The sequence below is a fragment of the Gouania willdenowi genome, chromosome 12 (assembly GCF_900634775.1).
Source record: "Gouania willdenowi chromosome 12, fGouWil2.1, whole genome shotgun sequence".
Classification (NCBI taxonomy): domain Eukaryota; kingdom Metazoa; phylum Chordata; class Actinopteri; order Blenniiformes; family Gobiesocidae; genus Gouania; species Gouania willdenowi.
Window position 1 is genome coordinate 5403700 of NC_041055.1, and position 19740 is coordinate 5423439.

Consider the following 19740-nt stretch of genomic DNA (forward strand, 5'->3'; position numbering starts at 1 on the left):
AAAATAATAAAATCTAAATGTTGTTTCATTTCCTCTTATTTACCAAATGGGATTGTTTCAAATGTGTGTTATTATGACTCATTCATTCCATCATTATGATGTAAAGCTGTTTTTTACGCCGAGTTCTGAGCAAAATGTTGTAGTCGGACAAATGGGGTACTTGGGTTCTAAAGTTAGAGAAAAGGGGGGTACGTGAGCTAAAAACAGATTAGGAATCACTGTTCTAGATGTTTCTGCACAGATGACATATTTCCCATTCTGCAGGAATCACTGAAAGTGATCTGACGCTGAGATTCAACCCTGGGATCATTATTAGCAACGCTCGCTAACGCTGGAGCGACACACACACACACACACACAGCAGTAAATCCCTCCTCCAAAGCCCATCAGCATCAGGAATCAACGGCGGAGGATGGAAAGAAAAAAAAAAAAAACACATCACAAATATGACCCCGTGTTTATCTGAAAATGAAATATCCGCACATTTCCATCTTCACGTCTCACTTCCCATTTCAATTCCACAGCTCCTGTTGGGGATTTCATGAATGACTGAGTACACACTGCAGGAAGCTCATCTGGAAGTTGGGACTGCACCACAGCGTGTTTCCCACACTTCCAGCACCGACTGCGTTAAATCAAACCACGGGGGAGGCCAGGGCCCACAGCTCTTACATGGAGTCTTTTTTTTTATTTATTATTTTACGTACATTATGCAGCGCGGGTCACCATTCAGTTCAGATTCAGCAGCAATTACAAACAAGTGGCAAACAGGTGACAGCGTGAAACACATGGAATGTGAGCAACGGGTGACAAAGATGGTGGAGTCAGCAAAATGAAGCCCAAAAATGGAGTTATTAAACAAATAACAAAACATATTTATCAATCAATAAAAGCAGCTTCTTTTACTGTAGTATTGCACACACAGAATTAGGTTTTTTTTCCTCATAAATATTAAAATAAATATTAAAGTTGGGACGATATATCGTATGACATAATATTATGGTAATAAACTGATCTATTGTTATGGTTTTTTCGTTATTATTCCTATTGAGTCTTAAAAGTACATGTACAGTATGTCCATAGTTACATTTTTTTTTTTGGTCTTATTTTCCGAGCCAAAATTATTGTTTTCCCCTAATAATATGAACTCTGTGTATTGTCCCACCACTAATATATACATATACATATATACATATATATATATATATATATATATATATCATAGGTGTTGTCGCTACACAAATTTTTCGCTTAAAATACCGATGGAATATTGGGCGATACCAACCATATTTTAATGTCTTATTTTGAAGGTTGGAATGTTAGAAAATTGTAAAAATGATATTACTCATGGAGAACATTAGTCATCAACAGTAGGGATGAGTTAAACCGACCCATTTACTACTAACCAATCATACATTTTCACGTAAAACAACAAACAACTTAAATATTCTACAATTGATTAAAATAAAACATCATTAAATACAAGACACTGACAACTAATCCCATTAAAAACAATAGTTTCAATATTTGATTTTAGAAGCAAACAAATATCATATGATATTTGTTGGGGTTTTTTTTTTTTGACCCGATCAATATCAATATGAATATCTAATATCGGATCGGGACACCCTTAATTAACTGTTTGTGTTTTTTTCTGTTTAAAAACTGTTGCATCGTTATTGCCGAGCCCATTATTGTCAATCGTATCACGGACTCTGTACAAATATATACAAAAACACACTTTTCTACTCCTTTAATTAATAACAAACCTATATCATTTTAAATTTACCCAACACACAAGTTTTTCTCGCCCTATTATATTTCATTCTGAATCCTTTTTCTTGTGCAGAATGAATGTGACTCAGATCTCCTCTAGACATAATGAAGTAGAATCTTATCTCTCACATGTAGTCACAACATCAAAAGTACGTGAAAGAATAATGAAAAAGGAATGAAAAGTGATGAATGTAGAGCTAAAGGTCACAGGACTACAAACAGGACCATGGTGGTGAGGTGACGGAGATAAACTGTGTTTCATATTAAAGTCATGAATGGGGACCAGAGCAGCTACTCATTTATTTCTCCTCCTTTTCTGTGCAGACAAAGCCCGGGCGGTTCTGACCCGGTGTTGACCCTGACAACGGTTCCCTCTGTGCTGTTAACCCGCGTCCCGCTTGGTTCCTGCTCCATGTGTGACCCCAGCATGTGTGGACGTCTCACAAGAGCCCAGCGCCACGCTGAGCCTTGGCTGGGCTCAAATACCCCCGTGTACCCCCTCATTGTCCTGGCCCAGCATGGGCCGAGAGGAGGCGCGGAGGACCCGAGTGAGGGAGGGGGGTAAGACTTAGGATGGGAACTTAGGGCTGTGGAGGACTGTAGTGCCCAGCACAGCATCTTTAACACGGTGTCAGTGTCAGGGTCACATGATGTCGCTGCTGTCTCTGCTGAGAGAGACACAGTGACGCGTCCAACATTTGGATCCTACGGCAAGGGACTAGGGCCAATTTTGACAGAGAAAAGAATGTCGGGCAAATAAAGTCAAAAGGTCGAGATTGAATTCAAAATAAACTCAAAATACAATAATGTGATAAAAGTCGAAGGTTTGCTGATAAAGTCAAAATCTACGGAAGCTGACGACGACCAATTCACCATATACGACAACAAACAGCAGATCGTGGTCGTCTACAAAATGCCGTGTATCGATGAATGCCTTGTGTCAAACTCATGGCCCAGGGGCCAAATCCGGCCCTTTGGAGCATCCAATTCGGCACGCAGGAGAAAGTAAAAATGACAAAGAAAACATGAATCATTGTGTAAATGAAACTCAACACTCCTGGTGCTTATATCGTATGATTGCAGTCATTTTTAATGTTAAGCAGTTGAAAAAAACTCAAAATTCTTACAAAATCTTTAAATTTTCCTCAAACTATTACATAATATTTCCCTTAATTAAATCAAAATCGGTCAAAATCTAGGACATTTCAAGTGAAGATCCTTTTGGGACTGATATTTGCCACTTATTGCTTGGATATTGTCTGTTTCTTACATGTTTTTTATTATATGTATACGTAGAAGTGCAAGGTCGGGCACAATACTGTTGAAACGACTCATTTTCCCACATAAAATCTGTGGCTCCTGAACTAAAATGAGTTTGAATTGACACCCATGCGTTAAACTATAGTTCAAAGTTTGAGATTTGTTCTCTTTTTGCTCATAAACACAGCGTTGTCATTTCTTTAAGGACTTTGAAGAGATATTATCAAAAACTTAATCAGTTCAGAAGGAAAAACCAGTAAAGCATTTAGTCAGTCTGTTACTATTGAGGAGCTACGGAAACAGATTAGGGCCAGTTTGGATGGAGACTGTTGTTGTATATGGTGAATTGGCCCTCGTCAGCTTCTGTAGATTTGACTTTATCAGCAAACCTTCGACTGTTATCACGATATTGTATTTTAAGTTTATTTCAACTTTAATCTCGTCTTTTCGACTTTAATCTTGATATTATATTTCAACTTTATTCTTGAAATGTCAACTTTAATCCAGACATTTAGACTTTATTTATTTTTATTTATTTTTTTGCCCAAAATTATTTTCTCAATCAAAACTGGCCCTAATCCTCTTCCGTAGTATCCAAACTTACAACCTTTGTGTCACTATTTAATCTAACTTCACCTCAGGGAACTTTCAGAGACTTCACTGTCACTGTTTGCATTAAAAATAAAAAAGATCATAATTTATTCTACTCTAACTTTGCTCGAATGATAATAATAATAATAATAATAATAATAATAATAATAATAATAATAATAATAACAACCAGCATTTTAATAATACGTTTTTTGTGGGGGAATAATCGCAGGCAAATATGTTTAAAAAATAAAAATAAAAAAAATACTTCAAAACTTGACTTTCACACCAAAGGAATAGAAAACTATGAGCACAAGGAAAACTACGCACGCTCCACCGAAAGTTTCATTCTTAAAAAGCTCAGATTTCTCTTTAAATCCGATCAGTGACACTGACAGTACTAAACACTGTCCGTCACGATTAAAGCGCTGCGTAAAACACGCATTAACAGACGGATTTTAAAGCCAAATGTGGAGCATGAACATTATTAAACTGCAGAGAATATCCAAGAATAATGAACCAAAGTAAGCGCTCAGACGGTGGATGACAGCGGACAATCGCACGGCACTCACCGAGGGTTGGTTCGGTTCCAGAAGACCGCGTACCGGTCCGACACCACCTTGGACGCCGGGTCCTGTCCGTACACGCACATCCCGATGAGGAGCACCAGGAGGAGGACGGTTTCCACCTGCGGCATGTTGTGGTTGTTGTGTTTGTGGGAGTCAAAGTGATGGAAAAGTCCGTTCCAGGTTGGATGAGGAGGATGTTGTTGGTGGGACGGGATCGGACGGGATGGCTTATATTCCTCAAAAAGAAGAAGGAAGGAGATCCTCCAAGAGTTTCAGAGTCCGCTTTTAAATCCGTGCCACGGGACCCCAGGGTGAGATCAAGAGTTTCAAATTATTCCGCACAAATCCGGAGAATCCCAACTCGGTGTTTTAGCGCACGCAGTTTCACGCTCAGTGCGCAGCGGGCAAACGGAGCCCCTGCTCCCCGGTGCTTCCCAGCTTCTGTCTGACGGCGTGGTGTCAGCTGGACGTTCTCTCCGGTTCTCACTGAGCAGCAAGGCAACGGGAATCGAACCGTCAACTACAGCCGCGCTGCGCTGCTCTGCGCTGCGCCACGTACCAAGCAGAGTGCGTAACGGGTCCGTGCAGGGAATCAACGCGCAGCCAGGAGCGCTGAAGCTTCTGCTGCCATGCTCTCCACGACCAACCGACCCCTCCTCCTTCCTCCTCCTCCTCCTCCTCTTCCTCCTCCTCCCTCCCTCCTTCCTCTTCCTCTTCCTCCTCCCTCCTCTTCCTCCTCCTCACAGAAGAACAAAAATCCCCAGCGCTCTCCGGCTCGTCTCAAACCCAGTGTGGGAACAGAAATCTTCACTCAGGCTTTAATTCCTAAAACCAGTATAAAGGTGATTAGTTCTTTAAAAACTCACACTTTTAGAGCAGACTGCGCGTTTGTTTGCACAAAGTCATCTTCAGTTTGTCCGTTTTTTTGGTGCGTTTTTACGCACACGGTTCTTGTGTTTGTTATGGCAGCGTGCACAGTTTCACTCCCACGAGCTCCGGGTTTTTGAATGACGGCCGCTTTGCTTCCAGAAACAACATCAGCTCAGTAAAAAAAAAAAAAAAAAAAGGTCAGGAAACTCTCACAAGTTCTGGTTCTGCACATTTTCTCCAAAACAGGAGAATCTACATCAGCGCAAATATTTCTTCGTGCGCTTGATTTGAAATTGGAAAGTTGAATTTAATTATAGAAAAAAGTCGTGGGCTACTGTAAATTTATTAAAATTATTTGATAAATTTGACATGCAGCACTATTTCTCATTAAAATATTTAAAACTACAATATTTATCAAATGTTTTTTTATGAAAAAACACGAATTGCCAACTTATTGCGTAATTTATAAGAAATATAAATTGTCCATTTGCTTATTTAACATTTTTTTTCTTCTAATCTATCCATCTATCTATCATCAATGTGAGCGCAATGGCGCCCCGCAGCGGTGACAATGGGTATAACTGTTAATCGCTCAAATGTGAGTGAGCGTCGACTTTTTTCTACAGGATGTAAGAAAGTTTTTTAAAAAAAAAAAAAAAAAAAAAGAGAGAGAGAAACATTTTATTTATATGCTGCACTGCATTTATTATATTAATGATAGTAAATTAAGAAGAACAATATTTCTTGATGAGGAGAATCAGCGTCAACAGAGAGTAAAAACTTATTTTAAAGAAGAAGAAACCTCCATCAGAACCAGACTCAGAGGTGGAACTTAAGCCATACCATACCGGACTGGTTGGGGTGAGTGGACAGGAAAAGGAGAACAGAACAAGAGAGAAAGAGAGAAAAAACACGAGAGTATTGCAGACTGGCTGAAACGAGGACCATGGATCAGAAGGTCTGCTTCCACACCAGGACACCAAGAGAGGAAGAGAAGAGAAAAAGACAAAGCCTCAACATTTATACATGTAAAACACACGTGTCAAACTCATGGCTTATGTCACAAGATTGCAGTCATTTTTTTTACGTTAAACAGTTGGAAAAACTCAAAATTCTTACAAAATCCTTCAATTTTCCTCAAATTATGACATAATATTTCCCTTAATTAAATAGACATTGGTCACAAAATCTAGGAAAATTAAGAGTGAATTTATGATTTTCTTGGTCCCAAGACTTTTTGTCTTGACCAACACTTTGACCAACTCTTACTTTAGGCCTCATTCACTTACAAAGAAACATGTTTAAATATTGAAAATAAGTCTGAACTTATCAGTGGCTTTTAAACATATACAAGGATTTATTTCTTGCAAGAATTTAGTTGAAGAAATTTGTCAAGATTTGAGATTTTCTTTGCATGTTGTGCTTCAGAAGAGACTCTTTAAAGCAGTTTCAGACACTTTGTTTTTGTCTGTTAAATGTGTTTAAACTAAAGAGAGAATGCTCTTTAACTGTTCAGCCTTGACATGGTTTTTAAAATAGATTTTTATGGTCCTGGTCTCGGTGCATTCTGGTCTCTGGCAAGTCCTGGGCTGTGTTTGAAATTGCATACTCCATACTATGCACTACAAACTCAATGAGTACATACTCTACTATATACTATAAGTATGGTTAGGAGGTTCAGGATGGTGAGCGTTCCAAGTGTACTTCCAAGTTTCCCAAGATGCATTTGGAACCTACAATGACAAAAACCTGAATCCCACTGAGGCTAAATATCTCTGTTGATTCTCCACCTTTGAAAGTTCTGAAAACATTAGAAGTGATAAAGTGACCAAGTAGAATATCAACATGTGGCCATTTGATCCATAAAACTCACGTAGACACATTTCATGCCAACATTTGGGAGACCAGCCGCCAATGTGCTACTGACAAAACTTCCAGGTAACTTCAAAACAAAAGACCTATTTACAAAAGCGTTAAAAACTAATGGAAGACAAGGAGAGAAGCTTTTATTTTGAAAAGGGGATGTTTGACTTTTAGCTAGAAGTCGGTCCCAGGACCATTTTACATTCAGCTCGCAATGCATCATGGGGCAGTTGAGTATGACTAGTATGCCCATCATGCATACTTCAAAAATGTCCCGATATAGTAGACATCCGGTCCGGGTATTTCTCGCGTACGCCATCTTTTCATATTATCTAATGCGAACGCACTACATACTCATTTTGATGTCAGACTTAGTATGAATGGTACGTTATTACGTGATTTCGAACACAGCCCTTGTCTTAAATACAACACAGCTAGGAAGTTAGAACGTCCAGTGTTCTACCAGCAAAAACAGCATGGGGCACCGATTGTAAAGTTTCACATGATAAAATAAACAGCAACTTTTTGCAACATTTAGCAACAAACCACATTTAAAAAATTCATGTGATTTTTTTTTTACCTTTGACCAGATTTACAGCAATATTTGTGAAATGTGTGATATTTACTTTTTCTGTAAAATATGTCAATGTTAAATCTAAATGTTACAATTAAATCTAAATGTTACAATTAAATCTAAATGTTACAATTAAATCTAAATGTTACAATTAAATCTAAATGTTAAATCCAAATGTTACATTTAAATGTTAAATCTAAATCTAAATGTTAAATCCATCCATCCATTTCCTGACCTGCTTTGTCCTATTTCAGGGTCGCGGGGGTCTGCCGGTTCCTATCTCTGGCTCACACTGGGCGCAGAGTGGGGGTACACCCTAGACAGGGCACCAATCCATCGCAGGGCAACACACAGACAGACAACCACTCACACACACATTCACTCCTATGGGCAATCTAAATCATTTGTTCAATATAAATGTGAAATGTAAATTTAAATGTTTAATCTAAATGTTTAATGCTAAATCTAAATGTCACGGGTGAAACTAAATATTTAACTAATATGCAAATTCATTTTGATTTATTATTTAACGTTTAGATTTATGTAGATTTAATATTTAGATCTAACAGTTAGCATTTCGATTTTGATTTAACATTAATATTTCAATCTAACATTTTAATTTAGATGTAATATTATCATTTAGATTTAACATTAATATTGTATTTTTACAAGAAAAAAATCCCAAATTTCACAAATATTGCTGTAAATCTGGTCAAAAGTAACAACAACAAAAAAAATAATAATTCACATATGTTTTGTAAATGTTTGTTGCTAAATGTTGCAAAAAGTTGCTGTTTATTTTAACATGAGCAACTTTACAATTGGCGCCTCATTAAAACATGGCACTAACACGTTGGTTTTTAACAAAGCTCTTAAAGAGATAGAATAATCTAGATGAAACAAATGCTTGGATGAGTTTTTCAGCGTCACTCTGAGCCAACACGTGTACGTTATTCTTCCTTTGTTTCTCATCAAAGTTAAACTCTCAGCTTCAGGAAGTCCTGCTTTAGTTAAACTGTGTTAGAAAACAATCTGTGGTCATTGAACGCCTCCGTTCCTCAGCTGGAGCTAAAAGGCCTGAGAGCGGTTGGTGTTGTTTCACTGCTCCTGCAGCATGTGTTTTATCAAATGCATTCAAAGCGAGGACATGCAGAGAAAATGTTGGCAGCAGTAGCATTCAGCAGCCGGGGGGGGGTCAGTGTTATATTAGCCCCAATATTGATTGAACTTCATTGATTTTAAAATGACTCGCTCTCACAGTGGAGGGAGGCCGAGCTCCGCAGGGAGAAACTGTTTCTGTGTGAAGGCAGTAATGTTAAGCTCTGAGCAACCTTTGTGCAACCAGGGACGTGCATTTTCATAATCATAAAGATCGAAGAGGTTTAAATGTCCTTCAGACCATAAAAACACGCCTAAAGAAAATCTATTCAACCAACCCTTGAAAGAAGCAGGTTAAAAAAAACATGAATTCATAGGAAAGTTATTTAATTTTTTATATTTTAGGTATGAATATCTAATATTATTTATTAACAATGAGTAATTAGTAAATGTTGAATTTATTTTTTTTATATTATTCAATAATTGTTTAATATCATAATTTATGTATGTATTTAATATGTATTTCATTAAACAGCTTTTTTCCTTTTTAATCTGTTTCATTTAAAGTTTCTTCTGGTCAGGGATCCCGTGTGTGTGTGTGTGTGTGTGTGTGTTTGGTAGGCAAGTAGTTTCCTCCTGTCTCCACTCAGGTGTGCCCTGCTTTCCTCATTGTCCTCCCTCCACAATGTAAGGAGGGAATCATGGGCATCAAACTCAGGGTCTTCTGTTAGACAAAGTTTCAACAGTGTGTTGTTGTTGTTGTTGTGTTTACTGCGGCGTGGCCTCACACTGTCTGTCTGTCTGTCTGTCTGTCTGTGTGTCTGTGTGTTGTGATGAGGTTGTTGCGTGTGTGTGCGTGTGTGTCTGGGTGTATGTGTGTGAACTCATCAATGCACACACGCACCAGCAGGTGGAGGGGCTTGCGTGTGTGGTCGTGAACTTGAGTCTTTTGTGCATTTGTGTGGAGACGTCTGTGTGCGTGTGTGTTGGTGTGTGTGTGTGTGTGTGTGTGTGTGTGTGATGACCACCGCACCCAGTCTGACTAATCTATGAGCCATAATCACCTCATCTCCTCGGCTGAAGTGCCTGTCCTACTTTGTTTGTGTTCCCAGAGACAATGGAGTCGTTATAAATTAGGGTCAGCGTGCAGCATGCTAGCACGCAGCAGCATGCTAATGTCCCTCACGCCGTCGCACGCGGTCAAGGAGCGACAGTAGGGTGGCCATATTTTGATTTCCAAATGAAGAGGACACTTGAGCCGACCTCGACAAAGTACTCCACATTTTCTTGAATACACCATGTAACGGCAAAAGACAAATAAATCAATAAGTTGTTAGTGTCTGTACGGTTTAAAAAATACGTTCTCTTTTTATAACAAAGGCTTTAGAAAAAACTTTTTTGCAACGTTTAACAACAAACCACGTTTAAAAAACGTATGTGAATTTTTTTATGTGACTTTTGACCAGATTTACAGCAATATTTGAGAATTTTTTTTCTCGTAAAAATACAATGTCAATGTTTAATCTAAATGTTAAAATTAAATCTAAATGTTAAACCTAAATCTGAATGTGAAATTTAAATATTAAATGTTAAATCTAAATCTAAATATTAGATATAAATATTAAACCTAAATCTAAATGTTAGATATACATGTTAAATCTAAATCTAGATGTGCAATCTTTATCTAAATGTTAGATTTAAATATAAAATGTTTAATCTAAATGTCGTGGGTGAAACTAAATATTTAGCTAATATGAAAATTCTAGATTTAGATTTAACATTTGTGTTTAGATTTAGATTTGACATTTATATTTATTTTTAATATTTAACATTTAGATATATCACAAATATTGCTGTAAATCTGATCAAAAGTAACAAAGAAAAAAAAAATTCACATATGTTTTGTAAATGTGGTTTGTTGCTAAATGTTGCAAAAAGTTGCTATTTATTTTAGCATGCGCTACTTTGCAACCAGAACCCCATATTAACGAGCAACTTCTTAGTTTTCAGAAACTGGTGGAATTTCTCAGATAGAGCAACTATTAGCGGAGTTACGATCTTTTAATGTGTTCCCGAGATGCGTTCAAGGTCCTTGGGAAACTCCGGACAATTTCATTACTTTGTAAAATATTCCCGGTGTCACGGTCTGAGTTTAACTGCGTACTGAGATTCTCTTACAATCTCAGCACGTGACTGTTATGTACTGAGATGTACCCGTGCTGGATTTGCCATGCACAGAGATTACTGTACTGATTTAAAAAAATTCTTAACACATCACATGAGGTGACCATCAATAAAAAAATCAACCAATGATATAAAAATATGATTGTCATGATCAGATTTATATGAATACAACAGCTTATTATTGTAAAGTTACATTAGGTTAACTGTTATTTATTGCAATGTATATTATAGTCATGATTCTTTTGGAAAATAAATTATTCTTTTTCGTATTGAATTTTATTATAATCATGTTTTTTTGGAGAATAAATTATTCCTATTCGTACTGAGATTGCTGCATGAGACACAATTACTTACTCAAGTTGTTGACCGTGGCGTTAAAACCTCTCCTGTCTCGTATGTTCAGCAGTTGTACATTTTTCCCCAGGAAAGGAGCCATTCAGCACTTGACAAATAACACTGGCTTTGAAATTGAATTTTCAATCTCAGCACGACGGAAGTAGCAAAACTCACAGCGGAACTAGCAAAAAGTCATTTTCCGGTCGTGGGCATGCGCATAATCGATCTAAATATGAGGTAAACTCAGACCGTGACACTAGGACAAGACGTAAAAAGAGGACATGTCCGGTTAACACTGGACGTATGGTCACCATAGCGACAGACACTTCACATGCGAGCGAACCCCCCCACCCCCCGAGCTGCAGATTGCTCACATATTCCCAAGCAATTTGTAATAAAGCGACGGCGTGGAAGTGCCAGAGCGTGTTTACGTGGTGACATTAAGAGGCCGGCGCTGAACTCACTGTAATCACATCATAGCGAAAAACTCATTCCAGCGTCGCTGAAGAAATGTAGATATGAATATGTAGAGGTTCCCACGGTGATCGTGATTCACTCGCTGCACTATTTCAGTTCAGATGAATGTTTCACATGAGAAATCTACAGTTTGTCATTCATTCTCATCTAAAGGAACTAAATTCAACACATAAATAACTTACAATAGCACTTCATTCTCGCAGTCTTACGTAATCCTTCTGTGTGGAACTTGCAGGTTCTCCCAACAAGTTTCCTCTGACAGTTCACGTTCATGAAATTATCCTCTACATCACGTGTCAAACTCAAGGCCCGGGGGCCAAATCCGGCCCTCTGGAGCATCCAATTTGGCCCACAGGAGAAAGTAAAAATGACAGAGAAAACATGAATCATTGTGTAAATCAGGGGTTCTCAACCTAGTGGTCGGGACCCCTGTAAGACACTGGGAGGAGGTCACCCGATGACTTTAGGAAACTAAGAATAATTTGAACCAGTTTTTGCAAATACACCAAACCATATTGTCATATTTTAACCTATTTTTATCACTTTTTCTTGCCATATTTTTGCTCCTTCTAATGCATTTTTGCTACATTACTTCCATTTCTGCATCACTTTCAATACCTTATCCTGAACATTTTTTCTACTTTCAAGGCATTTTAGGCACTTATAAACCCTTTCCACCACTTTTTCCACCTAATGCCACATATGTTGACCCATTACATGAGCCCAATACATGAGCAAATATACGTAAAGTATCAACACGTAGGAATAAAACACAGACAAAAAAACGACTGTTACTGATTACATTATTATGAGCCCAGAGAAATGGAAATAAATAAGTATGAATGGATTTACTCTCATTTCCTTCTCCAAAAATGAGAATTGTTAATTGATTTTTGTGACACATTAATTATTTAAATATTGATAAAAATTTTTTAATTGCAAACTGATAAATACTCTTATTATTATTATTTATCACAGATAGATAGATAGATAGATAGATAGATAGATAGATAGATAGATAGATAGATAGATAGATACGTAGATAGACAGACGGACGGACGGACGGACAGACAGACAGATATGGAAGAAGCATTTCAAGGTCCTGGAGTGGCCTAGCCAGTCTCCAGATCTCAACCACATAGAAAATCTTTGGAGGAAGTTGAAAGTCCGTGTTGCCCAGCGACAGCCCCAAAACATCACCGCTCTAGAGGAGATCTGCATGGAGGAATGGACCAAACTACCAGCAACAGTGTGTGAAAACCTTGTGAAGACAAACAGAAAACGTTTGACCTCTGTCATTGCCAACAAAGGGTACATTACAAAGTATACTTATTTTCCACCATAATTTGTAAATAAATTCATTAAAAATCCTACAATGTGATTTTCTGAATTTTTTTTTCTCATTTTGTCTCTCATAGTTGAGGTATACCTATGATATAAATGACAGGCCTCTCTCGTCTTTTTAAGTGGGAGAACTTGCACAATTGGTGGCTGACTAAATACTTTTTTACTCCACTGTTCCTGTGCACCTGTAAACTCAAGGAACTCCACTGTCATCAAATCCATGTCGTGTGTTTAAAGTGGTTCCCGTCGGACTCGTAATCACCCATCCAACATATAAAGTCTTTAACAAAGGACATAACAGTCGTGGGTGTTTTCAAAACTCTCGCATCGATGCTGGTTCGCGTGAAGAACTCATTATAGCGTCGCCTACACGCGACGCACACGTCAGGTTGTTATAGTTTTGACAAATGGAAGCGAGCATCCACCGTCTGCTCTGATTGGATGAAAAACTGAGGATTAAAGGGTTAACGCAGAGACTGTCAATGTCCATGTTTTAGAAAATCTCACTGTTTCTGAAAGCAGCAGATATGATGTCATTACAGTAGATATTAAGTAACAGTGTTCACATGAACAGTTTTACCTGGTTTCCTGCTTGCCCATGCTGCCTCTGTCCTATAAATAATGACTGTATTTAACTGTGAATATTGCTTTTCTTTTATTGTTGTAATGTTTTGTGCAGTGCATATTTCCTCCTTACTTTCTAATTATTTCTATTACTTTTAACCTTTTTTTTTTTTTTTAAAAGCCTCCTGTGGATACATCTGGGTAACTAATGTAATTGTAATGTCCACATCAAATAAACAAATAAAAACTATATAAATATATTTATATGGGCTGAGCAGAGAAAAGCACACAGCAGGGTGAAGTAAATAATAGCTGATTTGAATACTTTCTCTCATTTTGTATGTTTTATTTGTTCTTGTCGTCTTATGTGTTTTGGGTGTTTTGTTGTTGTTGAGCGTTTCATGTTGTAACTTTGTGTATTTTTCCTCATTTTGTGTGTTTTTGTTGTCGTTTTGTGTGTTTTTGTTGTCCCCTTGTGTATTCTTAGTCATTTGGCAGATGTTCTCTCATTTTCTCTCATTTTGTTTGTTCTTGTTGTGTTTTTTTAATGTGTTTTGGAGTCACTTTGCATTTTTTTTGTGGTCTTTTGCTACATTATTCTGTCATTCTGTGTATTTTTGTTCTCCTTTTATAAATCTTTGTTGTTGTTTCGTCAGTTTTTCGAGTTATTTCTTTGCGTTTTGCCAATTTTGATTAAAATCCAGCAGCTCTTTGCTCGTGATATTTTCACCTGCATTTATGTATGTATGTATGTATGTATGTATGTATGTATGTATGTATGTATGTATGTATGTATGTATGTATTTATTTATTTATTTATTTATTTATTTATTTATTTATTTATTTATTCATTTATTTATTTATTTATGTATTTATTTATTTATTTATTTATTTATTTATGTATTTATTTATTTATTTATTTATTTATTTATTTATTCATTTATTTATTTATTTATTTATTTATTTATTTATTTATTTATTTATGTATTTATTTATTTATTTATTTGTCTGTTAGCAGGATTACGTCAAAAGTATTTAACGGATTCTGACAAAATTTTAATTAAGATTTGATTACATTTTGGAGGGGATCCAGATCAATAAACCAATAATGATCGCACTTCTTGACGACATATGCAGTCATGGGAAAAAAGCAACATAAGGAAATGTGTGTGTGATGAATGTCTGATGACAGGTCCAGTCAGTCTGAGTTAGAAAGGAGAAAAATGGTGGGGGGTCCGACTGGTTCCTGTTGAATGTGCACTTGTGTGTGTGTGTGTGTGTGTGGGGGGGGGGGGGGGGGGGGCACCTGGGTGAACTCTTTTGTATACATAATTCGTGCAAACACAAATACACACTCACACGAGTGCACAAAAGCCTGGGAGTGTACACACACACACACACACACACTGTGCCTGTGTGTAGGTAAGTCATGTCGCTGACCCGTGGAGCTGAGAGTTATTCTGAGCCTGGAATGTTTGCTGAGTCAGCGGTGGAAGCTTCTCACTGGATTCCTACGTTTGTACAAAGTGATGAAGAGTTGCAGACATTAAACATCAGAACCCTCTGATCAATCACAACTGTCTAATCATGTGTTTTAGAGTCATTTTGTGTTTTTTAAATAAATCTTTGTTGTTGTTTCGTCTTATTGCGTCACGAGCCGCATACAATTAGACAGACGGCCGCATGTGGCCCCCGGGCCACCAGTTGCCCATGGCTAAATTTAAGCAGAATCAGTATTTGAACCTTTCTATTGTCCTTAAAGTTGAACTAACACAGCTTTATTTCCCTTTCTTGAGTGAATATCGTCTCCACTGTCAAACCAAAGAGCATCTGATAAACGGACGCTGTTGACCTGGGGTCCAAGTGTCCTTCATTTCACTCCTTCAGTCAACAAATATTTGTGGCCCAAACCAACAACCCTCCTGATAGCTGAAGTGCTCTGTTTGCCCGCCCGCGTGCTATTGGTCCAGCCAGCCGTGACCTTTGAACCTCCGCCTCATTAGTCAATCAGAGCACTCACACTGTCCACCAATCAGCTCCTGAGGTTATCCCAGTGTCATTAGGTCACATTAAATTCTCTCCGTGTGTGTGTGTGCGTGTGTGTACAGTTGATCACAGAGTTTTATAAGGATGATGTGGATACTGCTGTATATCACAGGTGATACAGGGAACAACAAATCATTTTTTTGACTGTTTTTGTGGTCATTTTGTATCTTTTTGTTGTTCTTTTGTGTGTTTTTGGTGCTATTTTTGGTCATTCAGTATAATTTTCTCTCATTTTGTACATTTTTGTTGTTGTCTTGTGAATTTTTTTTTGGCGTTTCATGTATTTTTGTGCATATTTGTGGTAATTCTGTTATTTTGGTGTCATCTTTGTGTATGACAGTGTCATTTAGTGTTTTTTGTGGTTGTTTAGTGCATTTTTCTCTCATTTTATGCATTTTTGTTGTTGTCTTGTGTATATTTGTTGTTGTTTTGCCTGTTCTTGGTTGTATTTTGTGTTTGTGTAGTGTATTTTTCTCAAAATGTGTGCATTTTTGTTGTTGTGTCTGTTTGTGGTGCCATTCTGTGGTCCTTTAGTGCATTTTCCTCTCATTTTGTGCATTTTGGTTGTTGTCTTGTGTATTTTTGTTTGCTTTTTGAAGTCATTTTAGTCTTTTTGTTGTTGTTCTGTCTTGAGTTGAGAAGGCAAAGAGGATATTATAGTGATTCCCAGGAGGAAAATTTTAGTAGGTGAACGTTACCTCACTAAACCACTTCTATTACATATATATATATATATATATATATATATATATATATATATATATATATGATCTTTTTTTTTTTTTCTACGAGTTTAATTCATCAGCCAAAAAGAAACAAAACATAAAAACTCAGTGAATGTGATTAAATGTAATTGAACTTTAGTAATTGACAATTGACTTTCTGAGGATAAAAAAAAATGATTGTTATGGATTTATATTTGTGAAAAAATGCTGGTAATTGTAATCATAATTGAATTGTAATTGAATATGTGTAATTGTAACTGAAAAATGTAATTGACCCCAACCCTGGAAGCAGCCGGTGGTGGAGGCGTCCAAATAAAGCCTCCATCAGTGAATGTCATCCAAACTGAAGCTAAATGTGCCTCTGGGAGTTGAGCTCTACAGTCTGCTGCTGATCTGCTCACTGATCCATCCACTCCATCGATTTCCTCTCCTCCGTCCTCATAACACCATCCTGTGAGTACGCAACCAGTTCATTCCCTCAGCTGCTGCTTCTAGATTAGATTTCACTGGTCATCTGGAGACTTCTGCGTACACTAAAAACAACCTGTTTTATATGGAAAGGATCAGAGTGGGGGTCAATTACATTTTTCAGATGAAATTACATTTTCAATTACCCATGTTTAATTACGATTACAGTGTCCAGCATTTTTTCCCAATTACAATATTTTTTTTATATCCTCAGAAAGTACAAGTATGTTCTCAATTACTAAAGTTCAATTACAATTCATCACAATTACTGAGCCTGAAATGAATAACCTAATAAACCTTAACCTTCCCCTTGTGTTAGCTTTCTGTTAGCATCTCTTATGATAACGGGTCATAAATCAGCTGTAAAATACACTAAAAACAAATATCTTTCATCTAATTTCTTTCCTATCTATTGGTTACCTTATTAGGCTTCATAATCAATGAGTGGTGGCCTAGTGGTTAAGGTTAAGGATGATGGGCTTGTAATCGGAGGGTTGCCGGTTCAAGCCTCACCTGGGCCGTCACTGTGGGATGTTGAGCAAGTCCCTTAACCCCGAACTGCTCCCCAGGTGCCGCAAAATGGCTGCCCACTGCCCCTCAGGGAGGGGTTAAATGCAGAGGACAAATTCCATTAATGTAGTAACATTACATGGCCAATTAAAGGCAAAAGCCCCCGATTTAAAAAATTTATAGTTTTTCATATTTTTGGTGTGAGCATTTTTTTGTGTCAGTAGTATAAAACTATAATATATATAATTTCTTTTTAATGGTAAAATGTGGGAAAGCTTGATATGAAACATATTTTAATAATTGTTAACTACATATGTGTTGAACTGTACATAGAACTGTAATATGGTTCCCCAGTTTTGCATAAAATTATAATTAACAATTTTCATAGAATTTTCATGGCCAGTACAATTACAAAGTCAATTATCTGAAATAAATTAAAATTTAATTACGATTACAACAGCAACCAATTTTTAAAATTACAACTGGAATATTTGCGTTTCCTGAAGAAAATTCAAGTGAGGATGCAGGTGCTGGCCCGCATCGCACTGCATTAGCTTGGCATTAGCTTAGCTGGCCTTAGCATTAGCATTAGCTTGTACTAACATGAGCATACATTAGCATTATCATCAAAATTAACTAGCGTAAATGTTAACTAGTGTTAGTAATAGCTAGCATAAACTGGCTTTAGCTAGCATTAGAATTAGCTAGCATTAACATTAGTGTGAGTTAGTGAGTAGGATTAGCTATCATTAGCATTAGTATAATCAAGCATTAATGTTAGCTCAAATTATTATTAACTAGCAATAGCATTAACCTAGCATTAGCATTAACCTAGCTTTAGCATTAACCTAACATTAACTTTAGCCTCGTGTTAACATTAGCCTAGTGTTAACATTAGCCTAACATTAACTCTAACCTAGCATTAGCATTAGCCTAACATTAGCATTAATCTAGCATTGACATTAACATAACATTAACACTGATCTAGCATTAACATTAGCTTCACATTACCACTAACCAAGCATTAGCATTAACCTAACAATGGTATTAACTTGCATTAACACTAACCTAACTTTAGCATTAGCATTAGCCTAGCATTAACAATAACATTAGCCTACTATTAACGTTAACCTAGCATTAGCAGTAGCCTAGCAATAGCATTATGTAACCCAGGTAACAAGCTAAGCAGCCTGCTCACTGTCTGGCTGTCATGTTGCAGTTCTCACGGTGGTTTAAACTGAACTTTCGCGGTAGTTCGCCTCAAACTTTCACAGTATCTTGGTCACGTGGGTTGGAGCATTACCCTATCATTAACATTAGTCTAGCATTAGCATGAGCATTAATCTAGCATTAGAATTAACCTAGCATTGCCCTAGCATTATCCCTAACTTAGCATTAGCAAAGCAATAGCATTGACCTAGCATTAGCTTAACATTAGCAATAAGGTTGAAAAAGGTTGAACGTATTGGATGCAGGAGGCCGCCTCACTAATTATAATTACATCATCATTGCAATTAATTATCCATTACGCAATTACAATTATAATTGACCTGAACCCTGGGAATAATTCTGAAGAAGAAGTGTCTGATCTGTGTTATAAAGACATTTTTCTGCTACTGAAACTTTGGAAGACTGCAGCGTTTATATTTCCTGGACACGTGAACCCAGAGCCCCCTCCGTCCCTCACCCTGTGTGAAAATGAAACAGATCCTTTTCAATAACGACGACATTGCCTTTAATACAGCTCTAAAAAAACCAAACGGTTTGCCCTGCAGGATTTCAAATGGAAACATCCCATAACTGAGGGAATGATGTGTGAGAGCGCAGGTCAGCACAGACCAAATAAACGATCACGTTACTGTGTGGACGGAAGAGTTTGGATTTCAAAAAAATGGCAAAACAGAACCAACAGCTTCCTGTTGGATCCTGGTCTTCAACGGCAACAAACTACAGGTTTATCACTGTGATCACTTATTGTCTTTGAAAATGACTCAGTGAAGATGAAATGTGAAGATTAACCCTCTGCTGTTTATTAGGACGTGGAAAGGAAAGAATGTGTGTTAAACGACCTCTTCTGTTACTAATCCGTAAACGGATGGTTTCTGTTTCTGTGAAGCCTTTTTCCCACCGTGTGCTACAGCTGTGTGGTCTATGCTTACCTGCTCATCACTATCCACTCTACCATGATCTCTACGAATGCTGTACGTTAAAGTAACGCAAGTACAAGTAAAAAAAGAATGTGTTCAAATATTGAGCATAGCGTTAGTTCAGGCAGGCTGAGGACGTCAAGCAAGCCACACCTTCAACGGCCCAGATCATCTCCCTATTGGCTAAAAGCATACAGGATTCACTACTTAAACCATGACAGGTGCCTCATACCTCCTCAGCAAGAACCCCAAACCCACCTCCACCCCAAGTCCTCCAGGTATCCAACCAGGGGTGTTTCTACACCTCCTGGGGGCCCAAGGCAAGAAGGACTATGGGG

General features: G+C 37.4%; 1 protein-coding gene across 1 annotated transcript in view; it reads right to left on the reverse strand.

The window, feature by feature from the left end:
* Positions 1-4854, reverse strand: part of LOC114473303 (ephrin-A5b-like) — a 133538-nt gene extending 128684 nt beyond the window's left edge. Inside the window, exon 1 of the mRNA XM_028462845.1 lies at positions 4200-4854. Coding sequence (XP_028318646.1) covers positions 4200-4324 — 125 coding nt within the window. The 5' untranslated portion in view covers positions 4325-4854. The remainder of the gene's footprint in view (positions 1-4199) is intronic.
* Between the last annotated feature and the right edge of the window lie 14886 nt (positions 4855-19740).